The sequence below is a fragment of the Hyla sarda genome, chromosome 3 (assembly GCF_029499605.1).
Source record: "Hyla sarda isolate aHylSar1 chromosome 3, aHylSar1.hap1, whole genome shotgun sequence".
Taxonomy (NCBI): domain Eukaryota; kingdom Metazoa; phylum Chordata; class Amphibia; order Anura; family Hylidae; genus Hyla; species Hyla sarda.
The window spans coordinates 402,041,587-402,066,404 of NC_079191.1; the positions used below are offsets into that span (position 1 = coordinate 402,041,587).

The following is a 24,818-nucleotide window of genomic DNA, read 5'->3' on the forward strand; positions in this document are numbered from 1 at the left end:
CTTCAGTTTACAATGTGAAATGCGTATATATATATATATATATATATATATTTTTTTTTTTATTTATTTTTTTTTTTTTTTGCTGACATGGCAAGAGTAGAGAGAGAAAATTTTCCCAAAATGTTGTAACATAGTAGGCATGGAATAATACCGTTTTGTTTTTTCCAGAAAAAATTTAAATTTTCGTAAAAATAATTTTTTTTTACAGTGAAGTAGTTTTATGATTTTAAAGGAGTACTCCGCCCTTAGACATCTTATCCACCAATGTATGATCGGGGGGGGGGGGGTCCCCCTTGATCTCTGTGCAGCACCCAACGCTCCTTTAGAACGCTGGGTGCGGGGGTCATAACATCACGCCACGCCCAATCAATGCAAGTCTACGGGAGGGGGCGTGGCGGCATAGATTTGCATTGAGGGGGCTTTGCATTGACGTCAGGACGCCCGGTCCAAGCTTTCGGAAGAAAATGTTCCGACTGCTGGGGCAGTGGAGTACCCCTTTAAAATAATTTCAATGCTGGATGTTGGTTTCACCATCTCATCCACAAAGAGGAGAAAAATAAAACCAATTTACTAGTCAGCCAAACTAAGAAATAAGCAGACGTATGCTATCAGCCTAAGCAGCGATTGTGCATAAACCATATAATACATTGTCCCTTGATTTAAACATGAAGGAACAACTACCCACTATGTGGCATCAGAATGCAACTTTTTTGCAATAAAACGTCAATAGCCACTTTTAATAAATTCAGCACATACTATAGAACCTGTCAAAAAGCGGCTTTATACTCGTCCAATGTGAAAGTCCGATTGTCTACAAAAGTCCTTTTTGACCTTCTGGACGTTTCTACCATCTGCACACAGGATCTTTGGAGCTCAGTCAGAGTGACCATTGGGTTCTTGGTCACTTCTCTTACCAAGGCCCTTCTTCCCCAATTAGGTGTAAGAATTAGGCTACGTTTCCACTTGGCTGTTTTTTTTTTGTGTTTTTTTTAAAGCTGCCACTGCAGTTTTTGAGCCAAAGCCAGATGTGTATTCAAAAGGAATCATAATTATAAAAGAAAGGATACTTCTCCTTCCTACTGAATCCACATCTAGCTTTTATTCTAAAACTGCAGTGGTGGCAGTTTTCCAAAAAAAGTGAAAACTAGGCCTTACGGAGGCCAATGTGCTCTTGGGAACTTAAAGGGGTTCTTCGGAGCTTGGACATCTTATCCCCTATCCAAAGGATAGGGGATAAGATGCCTGATAGCGGGGGTCTCGCCGTTGGGGACTCCCGTGATCTTGCAGGCCGCACCCAGTTTATAATCAGTCCCCAGAGCGTGTTTGCTCTGGGTCTGATTACTGTCGATCACGGGGCCGGAGCGTTGTGACGTCAAGGCTCCGCCCCGTGTGATGTCACGCTCCGCCCCCCCCCCTCAATGCAAGCCCATGGGAGGGGGCGTAACAGCTGTCATGCCCCCTCCCATAGGCTTGCATTGAGGGGCGGAGCATGATGTCACACAGGGGCGGAGGCGTGACGTCACACACCTCTGGCCATGTGGTCGCCGGTAATCAGGCCCAGAGCGAACACGTTTTGGGGACTGATTATAAATGGGGTGTTGCGTGCAAGATCACGGGGGTCCCCAGCGGCGAGACCCCTGCGATCAGGCATCTTATCCCCTATCCTTTGGATAGGGGATAAGATGTCTAAGCGCCGGAGTACCACTTAAATGCAGCAGGGATGTTTTTGTCCCTTCTCCAGATCTTTTCATCCAGACAATCCTGTTTGAGCTCTACAGGCAGTTCTATCCCCCTCATGGCTTGGTATCTGCTCTGATATGCATTGTCAGCTGTGAGTCCTTATATAGATGGGGCTGTGTCTTTCCAAATCCTGTCCAATCATCTGAATCTTCCGCAACGGACTCCGATCAAGGTGGAGAAACATCTCAGAGATGATCGAGAGAAATGGGAGGAGCCAGAGATAAATTTCAAGTGTCATAGGAAAGGGTCCGCATGCACAATTTTGGTTTCCATTGTAAATACATTTTCAAAAAGTTCTAAATTTCTATTTTCACATTCAAAGATGGGGGGGGGGGGGGATAGATTTTTTCACAACAGCTGGAGATACACAGTCTGCAGACCTAAGATCTACAGTTTGTATAGAATGGTGATCAAGCATACATGCTGTAGCTACATACAAACTGTAAAAGGATGGGGGAATGCAGGACCCCAAACTAGTAATTAGGCCTTTTAACACCTATGGCCCAGATTTATCAAACTGTGTGAGAGAAAAAAAGTAATTTTCCCACAGCGACCAATCACAGCTCTGCTTTCACTTTACCGCAACTCGTTAGCTGAGCTGTGATTGGTTGCTGTGGGAATATCACTCTTTTCTCTCACACAGTTTGAAAAATCTGGGCCTATATGTTTACTTTGTTTAACCCTTTTCATTACCATGCGGGTCTTGGAGTTAAACTCTTAGTGTCTGCTCAAATTGAAGCCCATAGACTTCTACGGGATTCCGCACTCCCATTCACACTTCTGAATTTCCGCTTGCGGAATTCCGCAAGCAGAAATTCAGAAGTGTGAATGGGAGTGCGGAATCCCATAGACGTCTATCTATGGGCTTTAAATGGGCACTGTCAGATACAAAAACTTTTGATATGCTGTAAAGCATGTATAACCAATAGGTTTTGCAATTGCTTTCATTAGAAAATTTTCAGTGTTTCATACTGAAAAAGCCAGTCAAACAACTGCCCCCCCTGCCTGCTTGGACACACACTAGTCCTGCTGTGTCCATGCATCATCACCTATGTCATGGACACACTTCCTTGATTGACAGCTGTGAGTGCAGGGCTCGGAGCTGGAGGAAAAATCCTCCCACTGTCAGCTTGTGTCCCGCTACTGTCAGTGAGGACAAGCTGGGAGTTGTAGTTTTGCTAATGCTAGGGGAGATTGAGAGAGGGGGCGGAGACCTGCACAGTGAGGCCACGCCCCCTCCCTTTGAGAGGAATTCAGACTAAAGTGCAAATTAAAAGTGTAATAAAAAAGTAAATAAAGGTGCTAGACACATAAAAATTAAATGTACATGGTCAGGATTAGCCTGTAGAAGATAAAAAAGGAGAGACCGGAGGGAGGCGCCTCGTATGATACCGTATGGGTAAGCAACATAAAAGATCGGGGGTCGGTTAAGACACACCCCTAGGTAGTGGCTGCTCACCTGAGAGCAAGTGAAAACTTGCGTGTCAACCCACAATGGGGTTAACAGAAGTAGCAGAGATGGTAGGACTGGTGCCAAGCCGGAGGTCACGGGTAGGAAAGACAACCAATCCTGATGAAACTTTGGCAAGTAGAACAACAAGACCCCAATAGGCGCTGCAGATTCCCACAAAGTAAACCAAACCAGAGATGTAGTGGTAGTACAAAACACTGGAAGGTTTATTGTAATAAAAAACAATAAAATACAGATTTCGCGTTTCGGGGGAGCCACCCCCTTCTTCAGATCAGAGTACTCTGATCTGAAGAAGGGGGTGGCTCCCCCGAAACGCGTAATCTGTATTTTATTACAATAAACCTTCCAGTGTTTTGTACTACCACTGCATCTCTGGTTTGGTTTACTTCGTGGGAATCTGCAGCGCCTATTGGGGTCTTGTTGTTCTACTTGCCAAACGGTCAGGATTAGGTACTGAGTGATAGATTAAAAAAAAAATTATTTTTGTTGGATCTGACAGGTACGCTTTAATCTGAGGCGGAAATTCTGCCGTGTGAATAGACCCTTACTCCTTTATTTGCATCTAAAGCTTCATTCAGATTTCTTCCTGTGCTCTGTCGGCTACACGTAGTGAGAATATTAAAGCAGTCAGCACTGACACAAAAGCACTGTAGGCACTGAAGACTTTGCAGTCCAGCCAAGGTGTGCATACAGCCGGATTAGACGTCCAGTGGTTGATGCACAGTAGGTAGGCCTTAATGTAGCCAGATATAAGCCTTGCTATTGAACAATTTGGCAGCACAAGCCGTTTCTGTATGAGTCCCCCTGATCATCTGTGCACTAGTCACATTATTATCTGGATCTGCTGGGGAACAGGCTGCACCTTTTGGCTCTTTTCTTGGTGATACTGAGTCACTGTGTTCTCCGGCTTGTGAGTCACTGTGTTCTCCGGGGTGGGAGGAGGGACCCCTTTCTATCAAGGCTTACATCATTTTGCAGGCAAATGATAGAACTGCTCTTCCTGCTGAAATAAGCAGAGAATTACAGGTAACCCAAAGCACAGCAGCAGTGGACACATGGAGGTCATTCATTAAAATGGCTTCTGTTCATGACATATATATATATATATATACACACATACAGTGGTCCCTCAAGTTACAATATTAATTGGTTCCAGGGCGACCATTGTATGTTGAAACAATTGTATGTTGAGACCATAACTCTATGGAAACCTTTGTAATTGGTTCTGAAGCCACCAAAATGTCATCCAAAAATAGAAAAACGTGAGGATTAAAGAAAAATAAGTAGATAGCTAATACAGATAACGCAAGATCGTACATATAAAAGTAAGAAAGATCTGCTGGGAGCTGTAAATCACTGTCTGTCAGTGTTTCCCAACCAGGGTGCCTCCAGCTGTTGCAAAACTACAACTCCCAGCATGCCCGGACAGCCGAAGGCTGTCCGGGAATGCTGGGAGTTGTAGTTTTGCAACAGCTGGAGGCACCCTGGTTGGGAAATGCTGGTCTATGTAGAGGACAGGAGCTTCTTCAGGGTTCTATACAGAATACACAATGTCCTAAAAAAGTAACATGGAGCTGCCTTCACCTGGAGTCCAAAGGAGCAGCTAACCCTGGCACAGGTAAAGAGTACAGAACATGTAATACCTTCCTGTAATAATTGTATATAGGAATCATAGATCCCTAATTATAATATATACTATACTGTGCCATAACTTTGGTTATACCTTCCTGTACTGTAGGGGGAGCTACCAGACACCAGTCAGTGCAAGCACTTCAGTAATACAGGGGTTTTACCAGTGAATGCCCATTCTGATTGGTCGGTTCTTCAAGCCATTGACACGTTTCACAGATCTGGACTGTCTGTACATTGTATGTTGAGTCTGGTTTCAAATTACAATGGTCCAGAAAAGACTATTATATGTTGAGGCCATTGTAAGTTGAGGGATCACTGTGTGTGTATATGTATGAATATATATATATATTTATATAGCAATTCCCTAATTCCATAATAACCTTGTTGGAATCCTGAGTTAAGTGAGTTATTCCAAGTTCTCCTGATCCATAGCTAGATGATCGGTGATGGGGGGGTCTGATTAATGGGACCCTCACTGATCACGAAAACAAAAGTCAACTGTCCTCTTACCGAATGGATCAGCGGCGCCCATTGTTGGCCACTGCTCTTTTTACTCTCTGTGGGACTTCAGAACATAGAATAGTCTATGGGATTTTAGAAAATGAATGAAGTGGTGGTTGAGCATGTGCGCTGCAGCTACATTAACTCAAAGGACAAATGGCCTCTGTTCTTCAGGACCGTGCTTGGGAAACACTGGTCAATTGCATTTGGCTCTATACACCAGTCTTTATTAAGAGCCGAGGAACGTGCTCTCGAATCACCCAAAGTGCAAGAAAAAAACGTACACAAAGGATGCAGTCTATCGCAACCCCTTCTCTGATAGGAGAGATGCCCCCCCAACAAACCTTACCCTTCACCTCCAGACCAAAAGGTACCTGCGAGGCTCCAGCTTCGATGTCCCTTTTCACCGAAGCTACTAATGGACCCCAAATGCTCCCGGCATCCCCCTTGGCGTCAGCCAAGTTATCTGCCCGCAGAGCCGTTAACGGTCGGTACCCTGCCCATGCACGAGTACCCGGGTTTTTGCACGGAGGTGCGGAACCTGATGGTCACACACACCTCCCCTAGACCGCTAAGAGGAACACCCAGAAGGGCTACTGCACCTGCAAAAAAAAAAGTGTCTGTGAGTACGCTATGCATGCGCGCGACTGATTGTAGCGGCGTATTGCTGCTATGAGGAGACAAACCAGGACACATGGGCAAAGTAGGAGGCACACTCTAGGGGTGGTCAGTAGCGCATCCGCAGCATCAAATACGCTGCAAATGCGCTACGCGTGGCCTTACCCTTGATGTGTATAGGGGCCTTTGGTCTGTGTTCACACTTCCATTTTCCTGTTTCTTCATAGAAACAAAAAAAAAATGAATTCCTCTAATGGGGTACGTTATATTATCAGAAAAAAAGGCCCAACATTCTGCACTATGTTTACACAATCTGCAATAGAGCCTACTTACATGTTGTTATTACAAAGTTCCCATAGCTAAGGATAGAGATTCTATTAGGCAATAATAAATTAAGGAATTGCTATTTATGCAGTTCCCTAATGTGTTATTTAAAGTAAAACCAAACTGTAGTGGCTACTGGATAAAATTCTTGTCTTGGAGTCAACTACGATAAAATCTCCCCAAAAACCTGGCCACAAATTGAGAAGTATTAGTTTTCTTCTGTGTAACATTTTAGATTTCGTAATAGATTTGCCACATTGTGCAAGACGCCTACAATGATCTTGTTCTTCAGTTTCGAAAAATCTATTTTCATAAGCTCTGTTAGGCAACACAGAGGGAAGATTTATCAAAACCTGTGTAGAGGAAGTGTGGTGCATGTCAGGATCCGGGTACTCCGAGGATACTGGTGGTGCAACCTCTGTGTCAGTGGGGTGATGACGTGGGCCGTACCAGGGGAACGGAGTCTAAGGGGTTACTGGTATTCACCAGAGCCCGCCGCAAAGCGGGATGGACTTGCTGCGGCAGGTAACCCCCAGGTCGTTCCACCCGATAGCGACTCAACCCCGACTGACGGCTGAGATAGGCGCGGTACAAGAGATTAGGCAAGAGCAAGGTCGGACGTAGCAGAAGGTCAGGGCAGGCAGCAAGGATCGTAGTCAGGGGCAGGAGGTCTGGAACACTGGCTTGGGACATACAAGGAACGCTTTCACTGGCACAATGGCAACAAGATCTGGCAATACAGGGAAGGGGAAGTGAGGTAATATAGACCAAGGCACAGGTGAAGTTACTAATTTGGGCCAGGCGCCAATCAGCGGCGCACTGGCCCTTTAAATCGCAGAGAGCCGGCGCGAGCGCGCCCTAGGGAGTGGGGCCGCGCGCCTGGACTGGACAAACGGGGAACAGGTCGGGTAAGCAGGCTGGGATGCGAACCGCGAGCGGGCGCGTCCCGCATCGCGGGTCGCATCCCTGCCAGAGATACTAGACTAGCGCAGCGCTCCGGGTCAGCTGTGAGCGCTCCGGGGAGGAACGGGGACCCGGAGCGCTCGGCGTAACAGTGCAGTTGACCATAACAACCAATCAGATTGCTGCTTTCATTTTTTTAAGAGGCCATTTTAAAAATGAAAGAAACAATCTGATTGGTTGTTATGGACAACTGCACCACACTTCCTCTACACAGGTTTTGATAAATCTCCTCCTAGACCTGTTCTGTCCTGCATTACACAGATAACCCGTTGATTTGAATAAGAACTGTGAAATGCTTCCTTTTCCCCCCTGTCATGACAGCACCACCAGAGAGATGGACTCCTCCCCCAAGGACAGGAAACCTGAAGCTTAAATGGGTACTGTCAGATACAAAAACTTTTGATATGTTGTAAAGCATGTATAACCAATAGGTTTTTGCAATTGCTTTCATTAGAAAAATTTCAGTATTTCATACTGAAAAAGCCAGTCAAACAACTGCCCCCCCCCCCCCCCACGTGCTTGGAAGCATACTAGTCCTGTGTCCATGCGTCATCACCTATGTCATGGACACACTTCCTTGATTGACAGCTGTGAGTGCAGGGCTCATAGCTGGAGGAAAAATCCTCCCACTGTCAGCTTGTGTCCCGCTACTGTCAGTGAGGACATGCTGGGAGTTGTAGTTTTGCTAATGCTAGGGGAGATGTGAGCAGACAACATACTGAGGGAGGGGGCGGAGACCTGCACAGTGAGGCCACGCCCCCCCCCCCCCCCCCCCCTTTGAGAGGAATTCAGACTAGTGAGCTAAATTAAAAGTGTAATAAAAAAATAAATAAAGGTGCTAGACACATAAAAATTAGATGTACATGGACAGGATTAGGTACTGAGTGATATATTTAAAAAAAAAATTTTGTTGGATCTGACGGGTACACTTTAAAAGGAAGTGCATCTCTCCCAAGCCCCAATGGTTTCCTGTCCCTTGGGAAACCAGGAGTAATCCATCTTTCTGTAGAGGCGCAGCAGGGAACCTGAAGACTTAATACAAGTTGATTGCTGGGATTAAGTTTGTGATCAGCTCATTGTCATGGAGCCCTTCTAAAAAGTAGGGACTGTTTAAACTTTAACTGTGATTTAAATGATCTTCTGACATTGTGCGCTGACACATAAAAAGTTAAAGGGGTACTCCACTGGAAAACCTTTTATTTAATTTTTTTTAAATCAACTTGTGCCAGAAAGTTAAACAGATTTGAAAATTACAGTGTGAATTTGGGTAGAAAACAGGCATGGTGCACATCTACAATCTTGTATAATGATCTGATTGCTTCAAAAACTAACAGGTTGTTAGTATACATTTTTGATCAAAAAGTACAAGCCCACTCGCCACGTCAAGGCCACCTATTTAGAGTGGGTCCCTAACGTCCCTAGCATAAAATGGCGTAGCACTGGGCGGCGACCACCACCGCCACGACACCAGTGCCCACGGGGGGAAACGACCCACTGGCAGAGCGGCCCCAATGCCACTCAAACCAGTCTATGGGTCGCACCTCCCCGCAGACAGGACGCCATTTCTTTCCTAGCAGCCTCCCAGTCTGACTGGGAGAGCATGGTAAGTGAGCTATTACACCTTGTTCACACTGGTGTGGTGCTGTGCGGCGTCCGTTGCTGCCGCGGCGCCGTGTCTGCGGGGAGGTGCGACCCATAGACTGGTTTGAGTGGCATTGGGGCCGCTCTGCCAGTGGGTCATTTCGTTTCACTGGTGTCGCGGCGGTGGTGGTCGCCGCCCAGTCCTACGCCATTTTATGCTAGGGACGTTAGGGACCCACTCTAAATAGGTGGCCTTGACGTGGCGAGTGGGCTTGTACTTTTTGATCAAAAATGTATACTAACAACCTGTTAGTTTTTGATATTATGCTGAGAAGCAATCAGATCATTATACAAGATTGTAGATGTGCGACCATGTCTGTTTTCTTCCCGAATTCACAGATTTGAAAATTAGTTCTATTTAAAAATCTTCCTACCTTCTAGTACTTATCAGCTGCAATATGCTCCACAGGAAGTTATTTTCTTTTTGATGTTCCTTTCTGTTCCTTTTTGTCCATTTTAGGAGTACAAGCAAATCCCCACAGCAAATCTATCCTGCTCTGGACAGTTCCTAAAATGGACAGAGGTGTCAGCAGAGAGCACTGTGGTCAGACAGAATGGAAATTCAAAAAGAAAAGAACTTCCTGCGGAGCATACAGCAGCTGAAAAGTACTGGAAGGATTAAGGGAGTACCCCTTTAAGGTTGGTTAACCTGACCGTTAGTCATAGCCGGGTGAAGCACATGGCAGCATGCTTTACTTCCCGGCTTGGCACGCAGTCTGACTGATTACAGGAGACTAGCTCTATTATAGTCTATAGAGACATTCTTTTGCATTGAGCGCCTGTGAGAGGTGGGCCCCAGCACTGAGATACCCAACTAATCTTAACTTTATACATGTCTGTGTGACATGTCAAAAGTTACTTTAAATGACGACCAGTAACGCTTTAAAGTAGTAGTGCAGTGAAAAATAACTTCTCCCCTATCCAAAGGACCCCCCGCGATCTCCTGATGAACAGGGCCCTGGCAGTCTGCCAAAAGGGGCCATTCCGACCCTTGCAGGAAGCCGCAGCCGACACCCCCCCCTATGGGATACATGGAGGGGACGTGTTGGCCACCAATCCGGCACGCCCCCTTCCAGCAGACCGCCGGGCCCTGTTCAAGAGATCGCAGGGGGTCCCAGCGGTCGGCTAGATATAACGTATCCCCTATTCTTTGAATAGGGGATAAGTTATTTTTCACTACACTATTCCTTCAAGTGCTTTATTAGTCAATATTGTTCTTTTATATTATAGTTTAAAGGAGAAATGTGGCGCTAAATTTTTAATTCCAATAGTGCCGTGGCTGCAAAAACTAAAAAAACAAACTTTAGCTCACCTTCCTACATTCCCCCGTTGTGCCAGTATTGGCTTAACAGTCATATAACTTTATATATTTTACATTATAACGGGCACCGTCTTCTGCTGCCCGGGCTTCTTACATGACAGTGCGGTCATTCTATCACCGGCCAAGGCAGGACATCACTGCGGCCGACGATACGCTGACCGCAGTATGATGTTTCGAGCCTAAGAAGCTGGGAGCCGAGCAGCAGTGGAGGAATGGGACGCCAAAACCGGCACAACGGGGGGACGTAGGAAGGTGAGTTAAGGTTTGTTTTTTATAGTTTTAGCAGCCCGGGCACTATTGGAGTTAAGAGTTTAGAGCTGCATTTCTCCTTTAAGAAATCATCTGGAACTGTTTGAAGAGAGAAGTCTACTAGCTGTATGAATTAATTGTAAGGCTCTTCTCACACCATGTTTTTGTGATGGTATAACGTTGGGGGAACTTCCTGATGTAAACTTTTACATTGTAGCATTAATAAATGCCACTTACACGGTTCTCAAAATGCTTATGATTACATTGATCTATATAAGCAATTGACTGATTGCTTATCTGGTGCCCCATAAGCCAGAATGGGGCACAGCCGCCCGGATTGTAAAACACTGCATGCATCTAAATCAGTATTTCCAAACCAGTGTGCCTCCAGCTGTTGCAAAGCTACAACTCCCAGCATGCAGGAATGTTGGGAGTTGCAGTTCTGCAACAGCTGGAGGCACACTGGTTTGGAAAACATTGATCTAAAGCATCTACGCCAGAAGTGTCACACATAACGGTATTGACATGCTATTATGTAAAAAAAACAGAAAAAAATGTATATGTTGCCTTTGATGGAATTTGGGCCTACTTTTATCACAATATCCACAGACCTAATATTTTCAGTGTGAACACCCGCTAATTCCACTCACCAAAATATCACTTTATAGAGAGTGGATTGGAGTTTTGTTAGTAATTTTGAGATATTACACTTCCCTATCGCCGTTACTTTTATAATTCATAAAATATAGTGTACTTTCACCATAATGTACAGCAATTGTCGATACTGAAGGTACATGATACAAAAACACCTACAAAAAGTCTCAAGAAAGTGACACAAGCGTGAGTGCAGAATAACTGCCTGGGGAAAAGCTAAATTACCTGGAAAACATAAAAATACATTGTCCTTGAAATGGGACCACTTTTCTGAAAGACAATTTATCTTCCTGTTCAGTAGGCAGCGAAAATTGCAAGCGGCGGTTCTCATCTGCGTCTTCATTGAGGGATATGCGCAGAATAGAAATTTCAGACAAGACAATGGGGAAGCCGACGCCACGTTCAGCCCGAATACACCCAGGAGCTTCAGAAGAGTAATCTAAATAACAATCGTAATGTAATAACGGGAAGAGAACGTATGCCGAATTGTCAATCAGGAAGAAAGGCTAAGCCAGTGTTTCCCAACCAGGGTGCCTCCAGTTGTTGCGAAACTACAACTCCGGGCATGTTGGAAGCTGTAGTTTTGCAACAGCTGGAGGCACCTTGGTTGGGAAACACTGTTCTAAGCAAAGATCTTTGACTTGACTAAAGAATTCCCAAATGTATAAGAAAACTTCCTTGCCATGACATTAAATTATTGTGCATGATCCAGTTTTTTTGGACAACTAGTTCAATAACTGCAAAAAAGTTTCATGATAGGGTTAAACCATAGCAACCCCCTTTTTTTTTATTAAGTTTTTTTTTAGCAAGTACAATTTACATGTAACACAACTCCCCACGGACCAACAAGGGATGTTTCTGAGTGTAACAGCTCCTCATAAAGCTATGAAATAACCCCGGCAGAATCCAAATTCGTGACAACAAATCCAAAACAGGATTAGTGTGAATCTCCGGCCTACCCTGCGCTTCATAGACATGAGTTGTAATAAATATCTATAAAAAGAGGAACGTGGCAGCCCAAATTCAGTCTGGAGATCCCCATAGGCCTTAAATACATTGGGGGAGATTTATCAAAACCTGTCCAGAGGAAAAGTTGCTGAGTTGCCCATAGCAACCAATCAGATCGCTTCTTTCATTTTTAGCAAATCCTCTTTGAAATAAAGGAAGTTATCTGGTTGCTATGGGCAACTTTTCCTCTGGACAGGTTTTGATAAATCTCCCCCATTATTCGTACACAGCTGTTCTACCCTGCAGAGCCCCTTCCGCTCCCAAAACCCCGCTTCCTGGAAAGAAAGAAAGAAATTCAGGCAGGCCAGGGTTGTGCCACAGAGGTGTGAACTTTGTGCATCCCGATAGACCTAGTATATTCCTGGCATTTTCCCAAACCTTACACAACCACTTGGTAGTGGTCGAACCTCCGTATTGATGGGACTTTACTGAGGACTAGTATAGTCCCTGATTCAGGGGGTCTGGTCAGGGAACCTAATTCCAGGATGTGTATTGGTATACGCAACTGATGTAGTTGTGAGGCCAAATAGTACACCCATTTTTAAGAAATAACGGGACTACAAATTAGCTGACTGCTATTACTGTGGAAAGTTGCTCTAGCTTTGTACAGCTCTGTGCTCACTCCTGACCTATCAGACTCCTCTCTGAAAACAGAGAAGAGGGGGTTAAATAACAGCCTGCAGTGATTGCAAAAAGAGACCCAGCACAGCACAGCAGACTCAGGGAGGAAGATTAGTCATGCAGAGTGAGGACATGCCCCCACCATATATAACATTTTTTTTTTTATTATTATTTGGGGGGGGGGGGGGGGAGGCGATCAGGTACTCTTTAACCAGTTCCATTAAATGTGCCATCAATGTCTAGTGGAGTTCAGTGCGACCACTGAGAGCCCACAAACAAATGGACCATGTCACCTGAAATTATTTGCTAAAAAGGTCTTCATGGATATATACCTGGAGATTTGTGACCCCTGACCACACACCCACCCAAAAAACTATCTATAGTAGCTTATAATCCCTCATGAGATCTGGGGGGGGGGGGGGGGGTTAAAGGTGACCATACTGGTCTTTAAGAGCATGGAGATCCAGAGCATTGTAGTTAAATTTACTAAAATGGGGACAATCCAAAGTGTGGAACAGCTGGAGGCACACATAAACCATATATGTACAACAGGGAACCCCATTCCACCAGGTGAGGGAGCAGCTGCGGAAATTCAGAAGTGTGAATGGGAGGGCGGAATCCCATAGAAGTCTATCGGCATTAATTTGAGGCGGAATTCCGCAAGCAGAAATTCTGCCATGTGAATAGACCCTAAAAGTTCTCCCCTCTCCTCTCTCCTCAGACTCCCACCTGGGTGCAGAGGCTGCCTCACCTGTCATAGAGGGGGACGGATATGAGAAAAATGTGCGATTGTAATTATGGAGGTAAATATTGCGATTTCAATAAAAAATAAAAACAAAATAGGGAAATCACCCCCATTTCATGTACAATACCCTAATTTCATATAGCCACCCCTCCCCCCCCCCCCCCCCCCTCAAATTACCTGTTCATTGACTGAGAGGGAGCACTGGGAATATGTGACTTCCCTTAAGGACCGGGAAGAGGGGGGGGGGGGGGGTTCATTTTTTCCTCTTCGCTTTCTAATAGCCACAAAGTTTAGTGCTCAATTGTGATATGAGGCTACTTTGTAATGACATCACTAATTTTACCCCGAAACAAAAAAATAAATAAAAATAAAATAAAATATATATATATATATATATATATATATATATATATATATGTTTGGGGAGAATTGGGGGGGGGGGGGGGAGAGCAAATCAGTATGCTTGAATTGTCCTATTCTGATTCCTATAACTTTATTATTTTTTCATATGCAGGATGTATAAGGGCTTATTTTTTGCGCTGTGATCTGTACTTTTTATCGGTATCATTTTTGTTTTGATGGGACTTTTTGATTACTTTGTATGAATTTTTTTCTGGTATATAAAGTGACCAAAAATTTGCAATCCTGGTATTTAGTATTTTTTTTTACGTTCATGCCAATGACTGTGCTGTTTCATTAATGTTCTATTTTAATAGTTTAGACATTTACAGACGCGACGAATGGACATATGTTTATTTTTGTTTATATTATTTTATATAAAAATGGGGAAAAGGGATCAATTTAGGGTAGGGTCATAGAACATGGATCTGCAGCATATTTGATCCACCGGTGACCAGCCTCCAGCTGTTCCCCCCCTGCTCGCAGTGGCAATCCACCACTCCGAGCAGTCACACAGGGCGAATCCCATTTGAGTCACTGCACGCAGTGTACTCAGACATTGTGGCTGCTCCGGGATGTCTGTGAATAGACTGCAAGCGCACGGTAACTCGCAGGCCCATAACGGTCGGGTCACACTAACAGTCGGGACACTGGCGGGTCATCCTTGTCGTATGACCCTACCCTTAAACTTTTATTAGGGGAGGTGCTTATTCACATTTATTACCTTTATTCACTTTTTTCTTTTTTTACTATTTTTAGGGCAGTGTTTTCCAAACAGTGTGTCTCCAGTTGTTGTACTACAACTCCCAGTATGCCCAGACAGCCAAAGGCATGCTGGGAGTTGTAGCTTTGCAACAGCTGGAGAGGCATTGGGGACTATTATTTGCAATCTTGTGTTTGCAGACAAATGATAAGTGCTGTGCCATAGAAGCCTATAGCACAGCACTGATCAATGTTATCGGCGCTCCATTACTACAGGCTGCTAAAGCTGCCTGCATTTTTGGAGTGCCAATCAGACAAGCCGGAGGCAGGTAGGGAACCTCCACCCATCCTCTCAGCTGATCGGGGCCCTGCGGGTTTTACCGCGGGTGTTCCGATCAGCTCCACTGAGCTACCAGCATGTGCTTTCAGCATTTTAGACGCCGCGAACAACTTTGATCGCGGCGTCTAAAGAGTTAATGTTGGACATCACCTGGATCGGTGATGCCCGGCATTAGCCACCATGAAGCGAGCTCAGCTCCTGAGCTCGTTTCATATATCCCCACCTCACGGCTGCACCGTATATAAATGGCGGCCAGCCGTGGTGGGGTTAAGGCACCTCCAACCAGTGCCAGGCCCTGCTGGGAGGAGGAACAGTGAGACTCACACTGGAGGGGCCAGGCCACGCTGCACGGAGGCTGAGCATTGAGGCCGTCTCCGGGACTGGAGCCAGGATCGGTGGCTGCAGTGTTTCACATGGAAATCGGTCCCTATGCTGCGCGGCCCGGTCTTTACGGAATGAGTGTTACAACATAATCGCAAAATTTTGCGAGGCCAAAATCGCTATATCGCAATCCGCAATAATCGCGATTTGATTGCGGATTGCGATATATCGTGCAGCCTTACTATGCATGCTGAGAGTTGTAGTTTTGCAACATCTGGAGGGCTACAATTTGGAGACCATTGATATAGGCCATGAAGCAGAACCCCTTTAGTACTGATAAAGCAGAATCACTTAAAAAGAAGCTAAATACCTACTGTGTATACCAATCTTTCCTGGAATAGCCACATTGTGAATGTGCACTGTGACTTCTCATGTTTTATGCAGATTTCTCCTTTTTATTTCAGAAGCAATAAGAAGCCGATCTCCAATTTCATTGAGATAATACGCTGCGCTAATATATTCCTGGCAGAAAACTGATGTCATTTTCCATAGCTGGTAAACTCGCACTTGGTTGGCAGTAAATGGCTGTGCTGTCTGTTACAGTACATGAAGTCATTGTATCCGCACTCACTCCTGGGTCACTTACCTACAGGTAACTTCCTCCAGTTTTTATAGCAGAATATATTGTACATAGTGCAGCCTAGAGAAGTGTCTGATCGTGAGGGGTCCGACTACCGTGACCCCCGCAATCTCCCGCCCGGCGCCCAGCTCTCCTCGTGCACAGAGCAATCGCTGCTCCGTGCAAAGATACTGTCGACCCCCAGAATGAAGCGGTGGTCAACACGCCCAAAGGTCGGACCCCCCGATATAATTTAGCACCACAGTACTCCTTTAAAGGTGTACTCCGTTGGAAAACTTTTTTTTTTTTTAAATCAACTGGTGGCAGAAAGTTAAACACATTTGTAAATTACTTCTATATATAAAAATCTTAATGCTTCCTGTACTTAACAGCTGCTGTATGCTCCAGAGGAAATTCTTTTCTTTTTGAATTTCTTTTTGTCTGACCACAGTGCTCTCTGCTGACACCTCTGTCCATGTCAGAAACTGTCCAGAGCAGGAGTAAATCCCCATAGCAAACCTATCCTGCTCCAGGCAGTTCCTGACATGGACAGAGGTGTCAGCAGAGAGAACTGTGGTCAGACAGAAAAGAAATGAAAAAAGAAATGAACTTCCTCTGTAGTATACAGCAGCTGATAAGTCCTGGAAGGTTGAAGATTTTTTAATAGAAGTCATTTACAAATCTGTTAAATTTTCTGGCATCAGTTTATTAAAAAAAAATTTGTTTTCCACCGGAGTACCCCTTTAAAGGAGTACTGTGGTGCTAAATTATATCGGGGGGTCCGACCACTGGGCGTGTTGACCACCGCTTCATGCTGGGGGTCGACAGTCTCTTTGCACAGGACTACTGTATACATGTGCCCTGATCAGTGTTTCCCAACCAGGGTGCCTCGAGTTAAGGCAAAACTACAACACCCAGCATTCCTGGGCAGCTAGAACATGATCGCTGGAGGTCTGAACCCAGACTATGACCAATTAAAAGTTTTGACATGTCTCAGTGACATGTCAAAAGTTCTTTCTAATGACAGGGACACTAAGAAAAGAGGTTCTACAGGACTTAAATGGTACAAAAAAAAAACAAAAAACTTTTAATATGTTCCAAAACTACAACTCCCAGCATGCTGGGAGTTGTAGTTTTGCAACAGCTGGAGACACACTGCTTGAAAAAACACTGTTGTCAGTTGGGGTCAGAACCAAGATCACGGGTCATGAGAACAAGACGCAAGATCATGAGACGGGAGTGTCACATGACCAGGGTGGCCTTACAATGAAAGTCTATGGGGCAGTCCAGGTCTCATACATACAGAGCAGGTAGAGGGGCACTCAATCTGCACTCGTACTCGGTCAGGGTTTGAACACCAAGAGATAAAAACTTTTGACATGTTCAATGTTTTTATTAATTGACAGGTATGCTTTAAGGGCCACACGTAGCGCATCTGAAGCGTATTTGACCGTCCCTAGAGAGTGCCTCCTGCTGTGCCCATGTTTCCTTTTCGTCTTCAATCCGCCGCTACGAGCAGACACACAGTGATCTTCGAGTCGCCGTGCGCATGCGCAGCGTACTCACAGACATCGCGGCAGCTCTCTGGGGGAGTGACCACCATGTCTGTGAGTAAGACTGCACATGCACGCTGCGACTCGCAGATCACTGTGTGGCAGCGGATTGTGGCTACTAGCAGACAAAATAGGGCACACGGGCACAGCAGCAGGTGCACTCTAGGAGCGGTCAGTAGCGCATTCCGAAGCGTCAAAATATGCTGCAGATGTACTACATGTGACCATACCCTAAAGGGTAACCGACAGCAGGGTCACCCACATTAATGTGAATATACAGGTAGACAGGCTCACCCGCACCCGCTTCTAAGGCCATGTTCACTCAGCCGAAAATTTGCGGAAATTCCACAAATAGCGAGTGCCTGTAGAAAAAAGGCCGGCGCCAGGACCATTCGGAAATACGCCATTTCCATCGACGGCAATGCATTTCCGAGCGGATTCGGCCCTAAATAACTGACACATCAATTCATTCCACAGTGGCCGGAATTGGGATTTCCGTGGCAGATGTTTCGCAAGTTGCAGCAGGGTTCCAATGGGATTCTGCTGCAACGGAATGTCCGAAATCTCAAATTTTCCTGCCGGATTCCGCTGGCAAATTCTGTCATATGAACATGGCATGACTGGAGAAATCCGTCTTGTTGCTGCTTGCTGATAGCACATATGTTTGTGTTTATTTTTGTTTACATTATTTTATTTCAAAAAATGGGAAAAAGGGGGGTGATTTAAACTTTAATTGGGGGGGAGGGGCTAATTAGCTATTTATTTATTTTTTTTAACTATTTTTTTTAGTCCCCATAGTGCTGTGTTTTAAAGTCAGCGTGCCTCCGGCTGTTGCAAAACTACAACTCCCAGCATGCCCGGACAGCCAAAGGCTGTCCGGGCATGCTGGGAGTTGTAGTTTTGCAACAGCTGGAGGCACACTGGTTTGGAAACACTACTATAAGTGGTCCAGATTCAGGACTAACCTAATATTGTTGTGTGCCAGTGGAGAACTATAAGCACAGGGGCCATCGCATCACCGGGAAATGTAACATTACTAAGCGCTGCTTACTGACTGTATCTGTTGCACGCAGATCCTGCTGTAATTGTACATGTTATTTGGTTGAAAATGAATATTTCCAGTATAATGTCCGTTCCCATCAAACATCCAGCAGCGGGAAAAAGCATAAAAATATCATTACAGTAATAAAGATCATGCGCCATCTCCAAACATAGATTTCTACAAGGATCAGTAGACAGTCATCCAAGTAATGAAACCGTCGTCTACCGAGCCGGAGAGAATAAAAGGGAAGTTAAAAAATGAAAAAAAATTATTTTTAACTTTTTTTTACCTCTTTTGCCAGCTTGTACCCCTGCTCAACATGAATGGGTTTTTCCTTCACATCATTTAGCTTTGCTAAAGTCTTGGGATCATCTCTTAGGTCGATCTGCAAGTCATAAAAATATAAAAATCACTTTTTTTTCTCGTTACATTTTTTTTTTTTTAGAACATGCTGTACCCTCTGGAGAGAACTTTAAAAATTTTTTTTTTTTTTTTTTTTTTTTTAGAATAACACATTTAATGAGAAGCAAGAAGCGGGTACAGCCAAAGCGACCTGACCTAATATTCTTCCTGACACTTAACAACGCTCCGCATACATTTATAGAGCTATTCCGAGAGGATGGAAAGTCTGTCAACCAACTGAAGACATCCACTGCTGAACACTGGAGGCAGAATGGGGGATCAGCGCAGAAACGGAGGCAGAAGAAAGTAAAACTGTTTAGTTTTTTGGTTTTTTTTTGCATGAGGGGACAGTAATGATTGTGATACACAGGGGGGAAATGAGGGGATAGTAAAGACTGACACAGGGGAGAGATAAGGGGACAGTAATAGCTGACACACAGAGTGGAGGGAGGGGACAGTAATAACTGTGACACAATGGAGAGATGGGAGGACACTAATTACTGACACAGGGAGAGATGAGGGGACACTAATGACCGACACAGGGAGAGATGAGGGAACACTTATGACTGTGACACAGGAAGAGATGAGGGACACTAATGACTGCAGCACTGGGAGAGATGAGGGGACACTAATGACTGTAACACAGGGAGAGATGAGGGGACACTTATGACTGTGACACAGGAAGAGATGAGGGACACTAATGACTGCAGCACTGGGAGAGATGAGGGGACACTAATGACTGACACAGGAGAGACAAGGGGACACTAATGACTGTGACACAAGGGTAGATGAAGGGACACTTATCACTGTGACACGGAGAGATGAGGGGACATTAATGACTGACACAGAGAGAGATGAGGGGACACTAATGACTGTGACACAAGGGTAGATGAAGGGACACTTATGACTGTGACACGGAGAGATGAGGGGACACTAATGACTGTGACACAGGAGAGACGAGGGGACACTAATGACTGTGACACAGAGAGAGATGAGGGGACACTAATGACTGTGACACAGAGAGATGAGGGGACATTAATGACTGTGACACAGAGAGATGAGGGGACATTAATGACTGTGACACAGAGAGAGATGAGGGGACATTAATGACTGTGACACAGAGAGATGAGGGGACACTAATGACTGTGACACAGAGAGAGATGAGGGGACACTTATAGCTGATCACATGATGTCACCTTGCTTAGTAATGTTACGTGACGTGCAGCATCCTGGCTCCTCACTTTTTTGCTGGCTCCTAGATTCATAACACATTTCTCAAAGCCCTGAATTATCATATAACTATGCAGATTCAGGCCATCACATTGCATTTTTGGTGGTATTTGTAGACATTAAAAATATAACCGTTTTTCTAACCCCTTCTTAGAGCCATAGCTCTTTCAGTTTTTGTGTAAAGAGCCATATAAGGGCTTGTTTTATGTGGGACCAATTGTATTTTTTTAACATCTAGTGCTGGGTGGTATACTGGTTCATATCGAATACCGAATTTTTTTTCCTGCACGATATTAATTTTTCCTTATACCGCAATACAGGTTGGGCCCCTCCCCCCTCTAATTAATGAATTATCAGCCGCAGCGCGCTTTCCCCAAATCGGGGAACTAATCATATGTGACCCGTGGGCGCTGTTCTGCTTCTCTTCCCCCCGGTTTATCAGCCCAGCGCTGCACTGTCGCCCACATCAGGGAACCAATCATGTGTCACTTCGTCCTCCTGTGAGTTGCGGGCCGCCAGCGCTGGAACTCTGTACTTTACTACATATTCCTGTGCACGGGCTGCAAAAATAAACAAAATAAACTTTAACTTACCTTCCTACGTTCCCCCTTATGAAGGTAAGTTTAAGTTCATTTTGTTTATTTTTGCAGCTCGGGCACAGGAATATGTAGTACAGTACATATATCCAGCGCCGGCGGCTCGCAACTCACAGTAGGACAAGATGACATATGATTGGTTCCCTGATGTGGGGGACAGTGCAGCGCTGGGCTGATAAACCGGGGGGAAGAGAAGCAGAACAGCGCCCACAGGTCACATATGATTAGTTCCCCGATGTGGGGGACAGCGCAGCGCTGAGTTGATAAACCGGGGGGGGGGGGGGGTTTAGAGAAGCAGCGCCCATGGGTCACATGATTGGGGGGTGGGGTGGAAAATACCGTTAAATACCGTGGAGCCGCCATATCTTGCAAAAGTACCATAATACACATTTATGGTCATACCACCAAGCTCTAACAACATTTTTACCACAAAATTTATGGCGAAACAAAAAAAAAATTGTGGGTTGAATTGTGAAAAAAAAATCTTGCAATGCACTTTACATCCTTGAATTATGTTAACTTTTTTTTCTAGCAGTATACTTAAAAAATTGCCCTATTCCAACCCCTAAAACTTCTTTATTTTGCCTCCTACGAAGCTGCTTTGGGGCTCATTTTTGCGCCATCATCTGCAGTTGTTATAGGTACCAATTAGGCATGGATTGGACATTTTGATCTCTTTTTATTCCATTTTTTTCTGGGATGTGATATGATAAAAGACAAAATGCCATTTTTTAGGAGTGTTTTCATTTTTTTTTTATATAATAAAAGGGGTTAATATATATATATAGGGTCACAAGCAGGCTCTATCAATAGAAGATCATTGGCAGCCACGATTTACATTATCGATTCGCTGGTCTTTAGGGGGCGTGGCCTAGCAACCAATAGTAAGCCTACTACCATTACCTCTTTTCCTGCCCTCAGTCTGATCCTACATGTTCCCCTTCATCTCCCCCATGCTGTTTTGCAGGCGCTACTCCAAGCCCCAAGACCATGGGCTGGACCAGTGCCAGCATCATCAGTGAGCGCTGTCTTCTTGTCCTTTATATACCTTTGATCACTAAGGGGGAGATTTATCAAAACCTGTGCAGAGGAAGAGTGGTGCAGTTGCCCATAGCAACCAATCAGATTGCTTCTTTCATTTACCACAGGCCTCTTTAGAGGCCTGTGGAAAATGAAAGAAGCAATGTGATTGGTTGCTATGGGCAACTACACCACTCTTCCTCTGCACAGGTTTTGATAAATCTCCCCATAAATGATCACAAAAATCCTAATTTCCCATCCACTAGAATTGTATAAAACATAACTTTTATTACAGCCTATAAAGATTAAAAACCTCAAACCCACTGGTCTCATCAGTAAATAAACAAGTTCATTTATGTAACGTGCCTTCTTGTCCTTGCACCTCTACCACAAGAAGCATTCGATCCTGACATCACTGAAGCTCCCCAGGCCCGGCACCTGCCAGAAGCTCCGTTCCCAATCCTCTCTGCAGTGACAGATCTTCCTGGTGCAGGAGGGCGGTCATCACTAAGGTCTGGGGACTGCTCCCTCTGTCCTGCAGTCAGGTTCCGGCTTATAGATTAACCCTTCAGGCACTGTCCCCTCTCTTCCTCCCCTGTTAACCCTTCTGGTACTGTCCCCTCTCTTTCCCCCCTGTTAACCCATCAGGGACTGTCCCCTCTCTTTCCCTCCGATAAGCCTTCAAGTGCTGTCCCCTTTTTTGCTCCCTGGTAATTCTTCAGGTGCTGTCCCCTCTCTTTCCCCCCTGTTAACTATTCACGGTGTGGTCCCCACTTTCCTTCCATTAACTCTTCCCTGGTCCCTTCATTTTGTTTTTCATATCCCAAAAAAATTTCGGCCAACTAATCGATTATGAAAATAATAGTTAATTGCAGCCCTACTGTGACTTTTCAGCTGTTTCAAAACTACAACTCCTATCATGCCTTGGCAGCTGAAGGCTGTTGGGGGGCATGGTTGGGGTTGTAGGTTTGCAACAGGGGGCCACTATTGTTTCATCTGTATATTGGGGAAGTGACTACTGTCATCTCTAATAAAGCCAATCTGCACTACGGAGCAGATCTGTTATTCGGGACTCATGGACAGCAGTGTGATCCCATCTATGAGTACAGTCGTGGTGGCCATGTTGGTTATCATCCGACATAATTCACTCCTGAATTTCTGAAGTGTCACAAAAACCTACCTGTGTGCCCACTAGTAAAAATGGCACATTTGGTGCATATTCCTTCAGTTCCGGCACCCACTCCTCCTTGACATTCTGAAATGATGCTGGATTTACCACAGAGAAGCAGATGAGAAAAACATCGGTCATGGGATAAGACAATGGTCTCAAGCGATCGTAATCTTCCTGGAAGAAGAAGGAATGATTAATGCTCGGAGCAAAACCAGGAAAACACAACCAGACACAGGAGATTATATCATCTGCTCACGCCGGGGAACACACTGCTGCGGGCGTCTGAGGGAGACGTCTGTGCGCAACATTTACAGTACGAGGCATGACACATGATGTATGTACACTGTGCTTATATACTGATCAGCCGTAACATTAAAGCCATTAGTGAGTTCATCAGATCAGGCTGCCTTCTGCCGTCACTCCATGGTCCAGTTCTGAGGCTCACGTGTCCATTGTAAGCAGTGGACGGGTCAGCTGCTACAGCTTCCATACTAAGCAAGCTGCAAAGCCCTGTGTGATCTGACACATCTCTATCATAGTATAAGGCCAGGTTCACATTACGGAATTTCTGTGTGGAATTCCATTTAGAAATTCCGGTGAATTTGACAATGGGATTCCGCTGCACAGTGCCCAATGTGGAAAATCCTCTGGAAAAATTCCATCAGAACATTGAACTCGTTGATCTCCTCTCCGCAGACATTGCCGTCTATGGAAAGGGCAATGTCCGTTCGATCCTAGCGCCGACTAATTAAATCCGGCCAGAGATTTCAAAGTGTGAACCCGGCCTTAGCTGTAGGTTTTCGACCAGACAGGTCAGCATTCATTCCCCCACAGCCCTGTCCCCCATCACCAGTTGTTATTAGTTGGACCACTTTTGGTCAGTACAAACCACTGTATACCAGCGCCACCCCACAAGTCCGGCTGTTTTGGAGCTGCTCAGACCCAGCTGTCAAGACATCACAATTTGACCCTTGCCAACATTGCTCAGATCCTTTCACTTTCCAATTTTTCCTGTTTTTAACTTCAAAAGTTGACTAATCACTAGCTGCCTAATATATCCCAGTCCGTCACAGGCGCCATTGTCACCAGATAATCAAAGTTATTCACCTTACCGGTCATCTGATATTAATGTTATGACAGATTTGTCTATATAAAAGCAATATACTTTAGGCCAATGTGGTCCCTCTGCTGAGCTCAGAGATGCCTCATGACTATGAATGCAGAGTGTCTATAAATCTGCCATAGAGACACAGCTGTGACCCCTCACCGCCATATTGTGCAAACCTCAAAGTTCAATTACAAGTCAGCACAACATGTACATAGTAGAAAGCAGAACCCCCAAAACAATGTATGCACAAATATGGATGGAAGCTGGGGTTTAAACATTGGACCAAAAGACTGACATTTACAAATGAAATAAAGAAAATGGCAAACACCTTATAAAAGTTATGTAAAAGAATGGATCCCATCCATAAGACCCCCCCCCCCTCAGCACTATCCTCCCTGCATAAAAGAACATTCAGTGCTGACTACAGAAGTTTTGAAGTAATCTGGTAAGAAGAACTAAATATCTATTCACTGTATGAGTCCAAAATGTTAAATCGGTGGATGCACTGTATTAAAATTTGCCTTAAATATTTTTTATCCCAGTCTGGGTTTTGATTTGGAAGTACCGTGCAGTTTTGGGTCTTCCACCAAACGTAAGTAAGTAACATTTTCATTGTGCCATTAAATGGACACAGTAAGATCCAAAAACGTTTTATATGTTGTACATCTTAGCAAAACATTAACCTTTCTAATGTACTACATAATTTTTTTTTGCATTTTTATAGAAATGATTACTTATACAAAAAACCACTAGGGGCCCCATACGGTCCAGAATATAATCCTGTCCGGCTGCAGCATCATCATCATTGTCACAGCCTGAAGAGTAGG

At 44.8% G+C, this 24,818-nt stretch overlaps 1 protein-coding gene across 1 annotated transcript in view; it reads right to left on the minus strand.

The window, feature by feature from the left end:
- RHOQ (ras homolog family member Q) overlaps positions 1-24,818 on the minus strand; it is a 60,873-nt gene that overhangs the window by 1,444 nt on the left and 34,611 nt on the right. The window contains exons 3-4 of the mRNA XM_056568102.1: positions 22,893-23,057; positions 18,754-18,849 (exon numbers count right to left, since the gene is read on the minus strand). Coding sequence (XP_056424077.1) covers positions 18,754-18,849; positions 22,893-23,057 — 261 coding nt within the window. The remainder of the gene's footprint in view (positions 1-18,753; positions 18,850-22,892; positions 23,058-24,818) is intronic.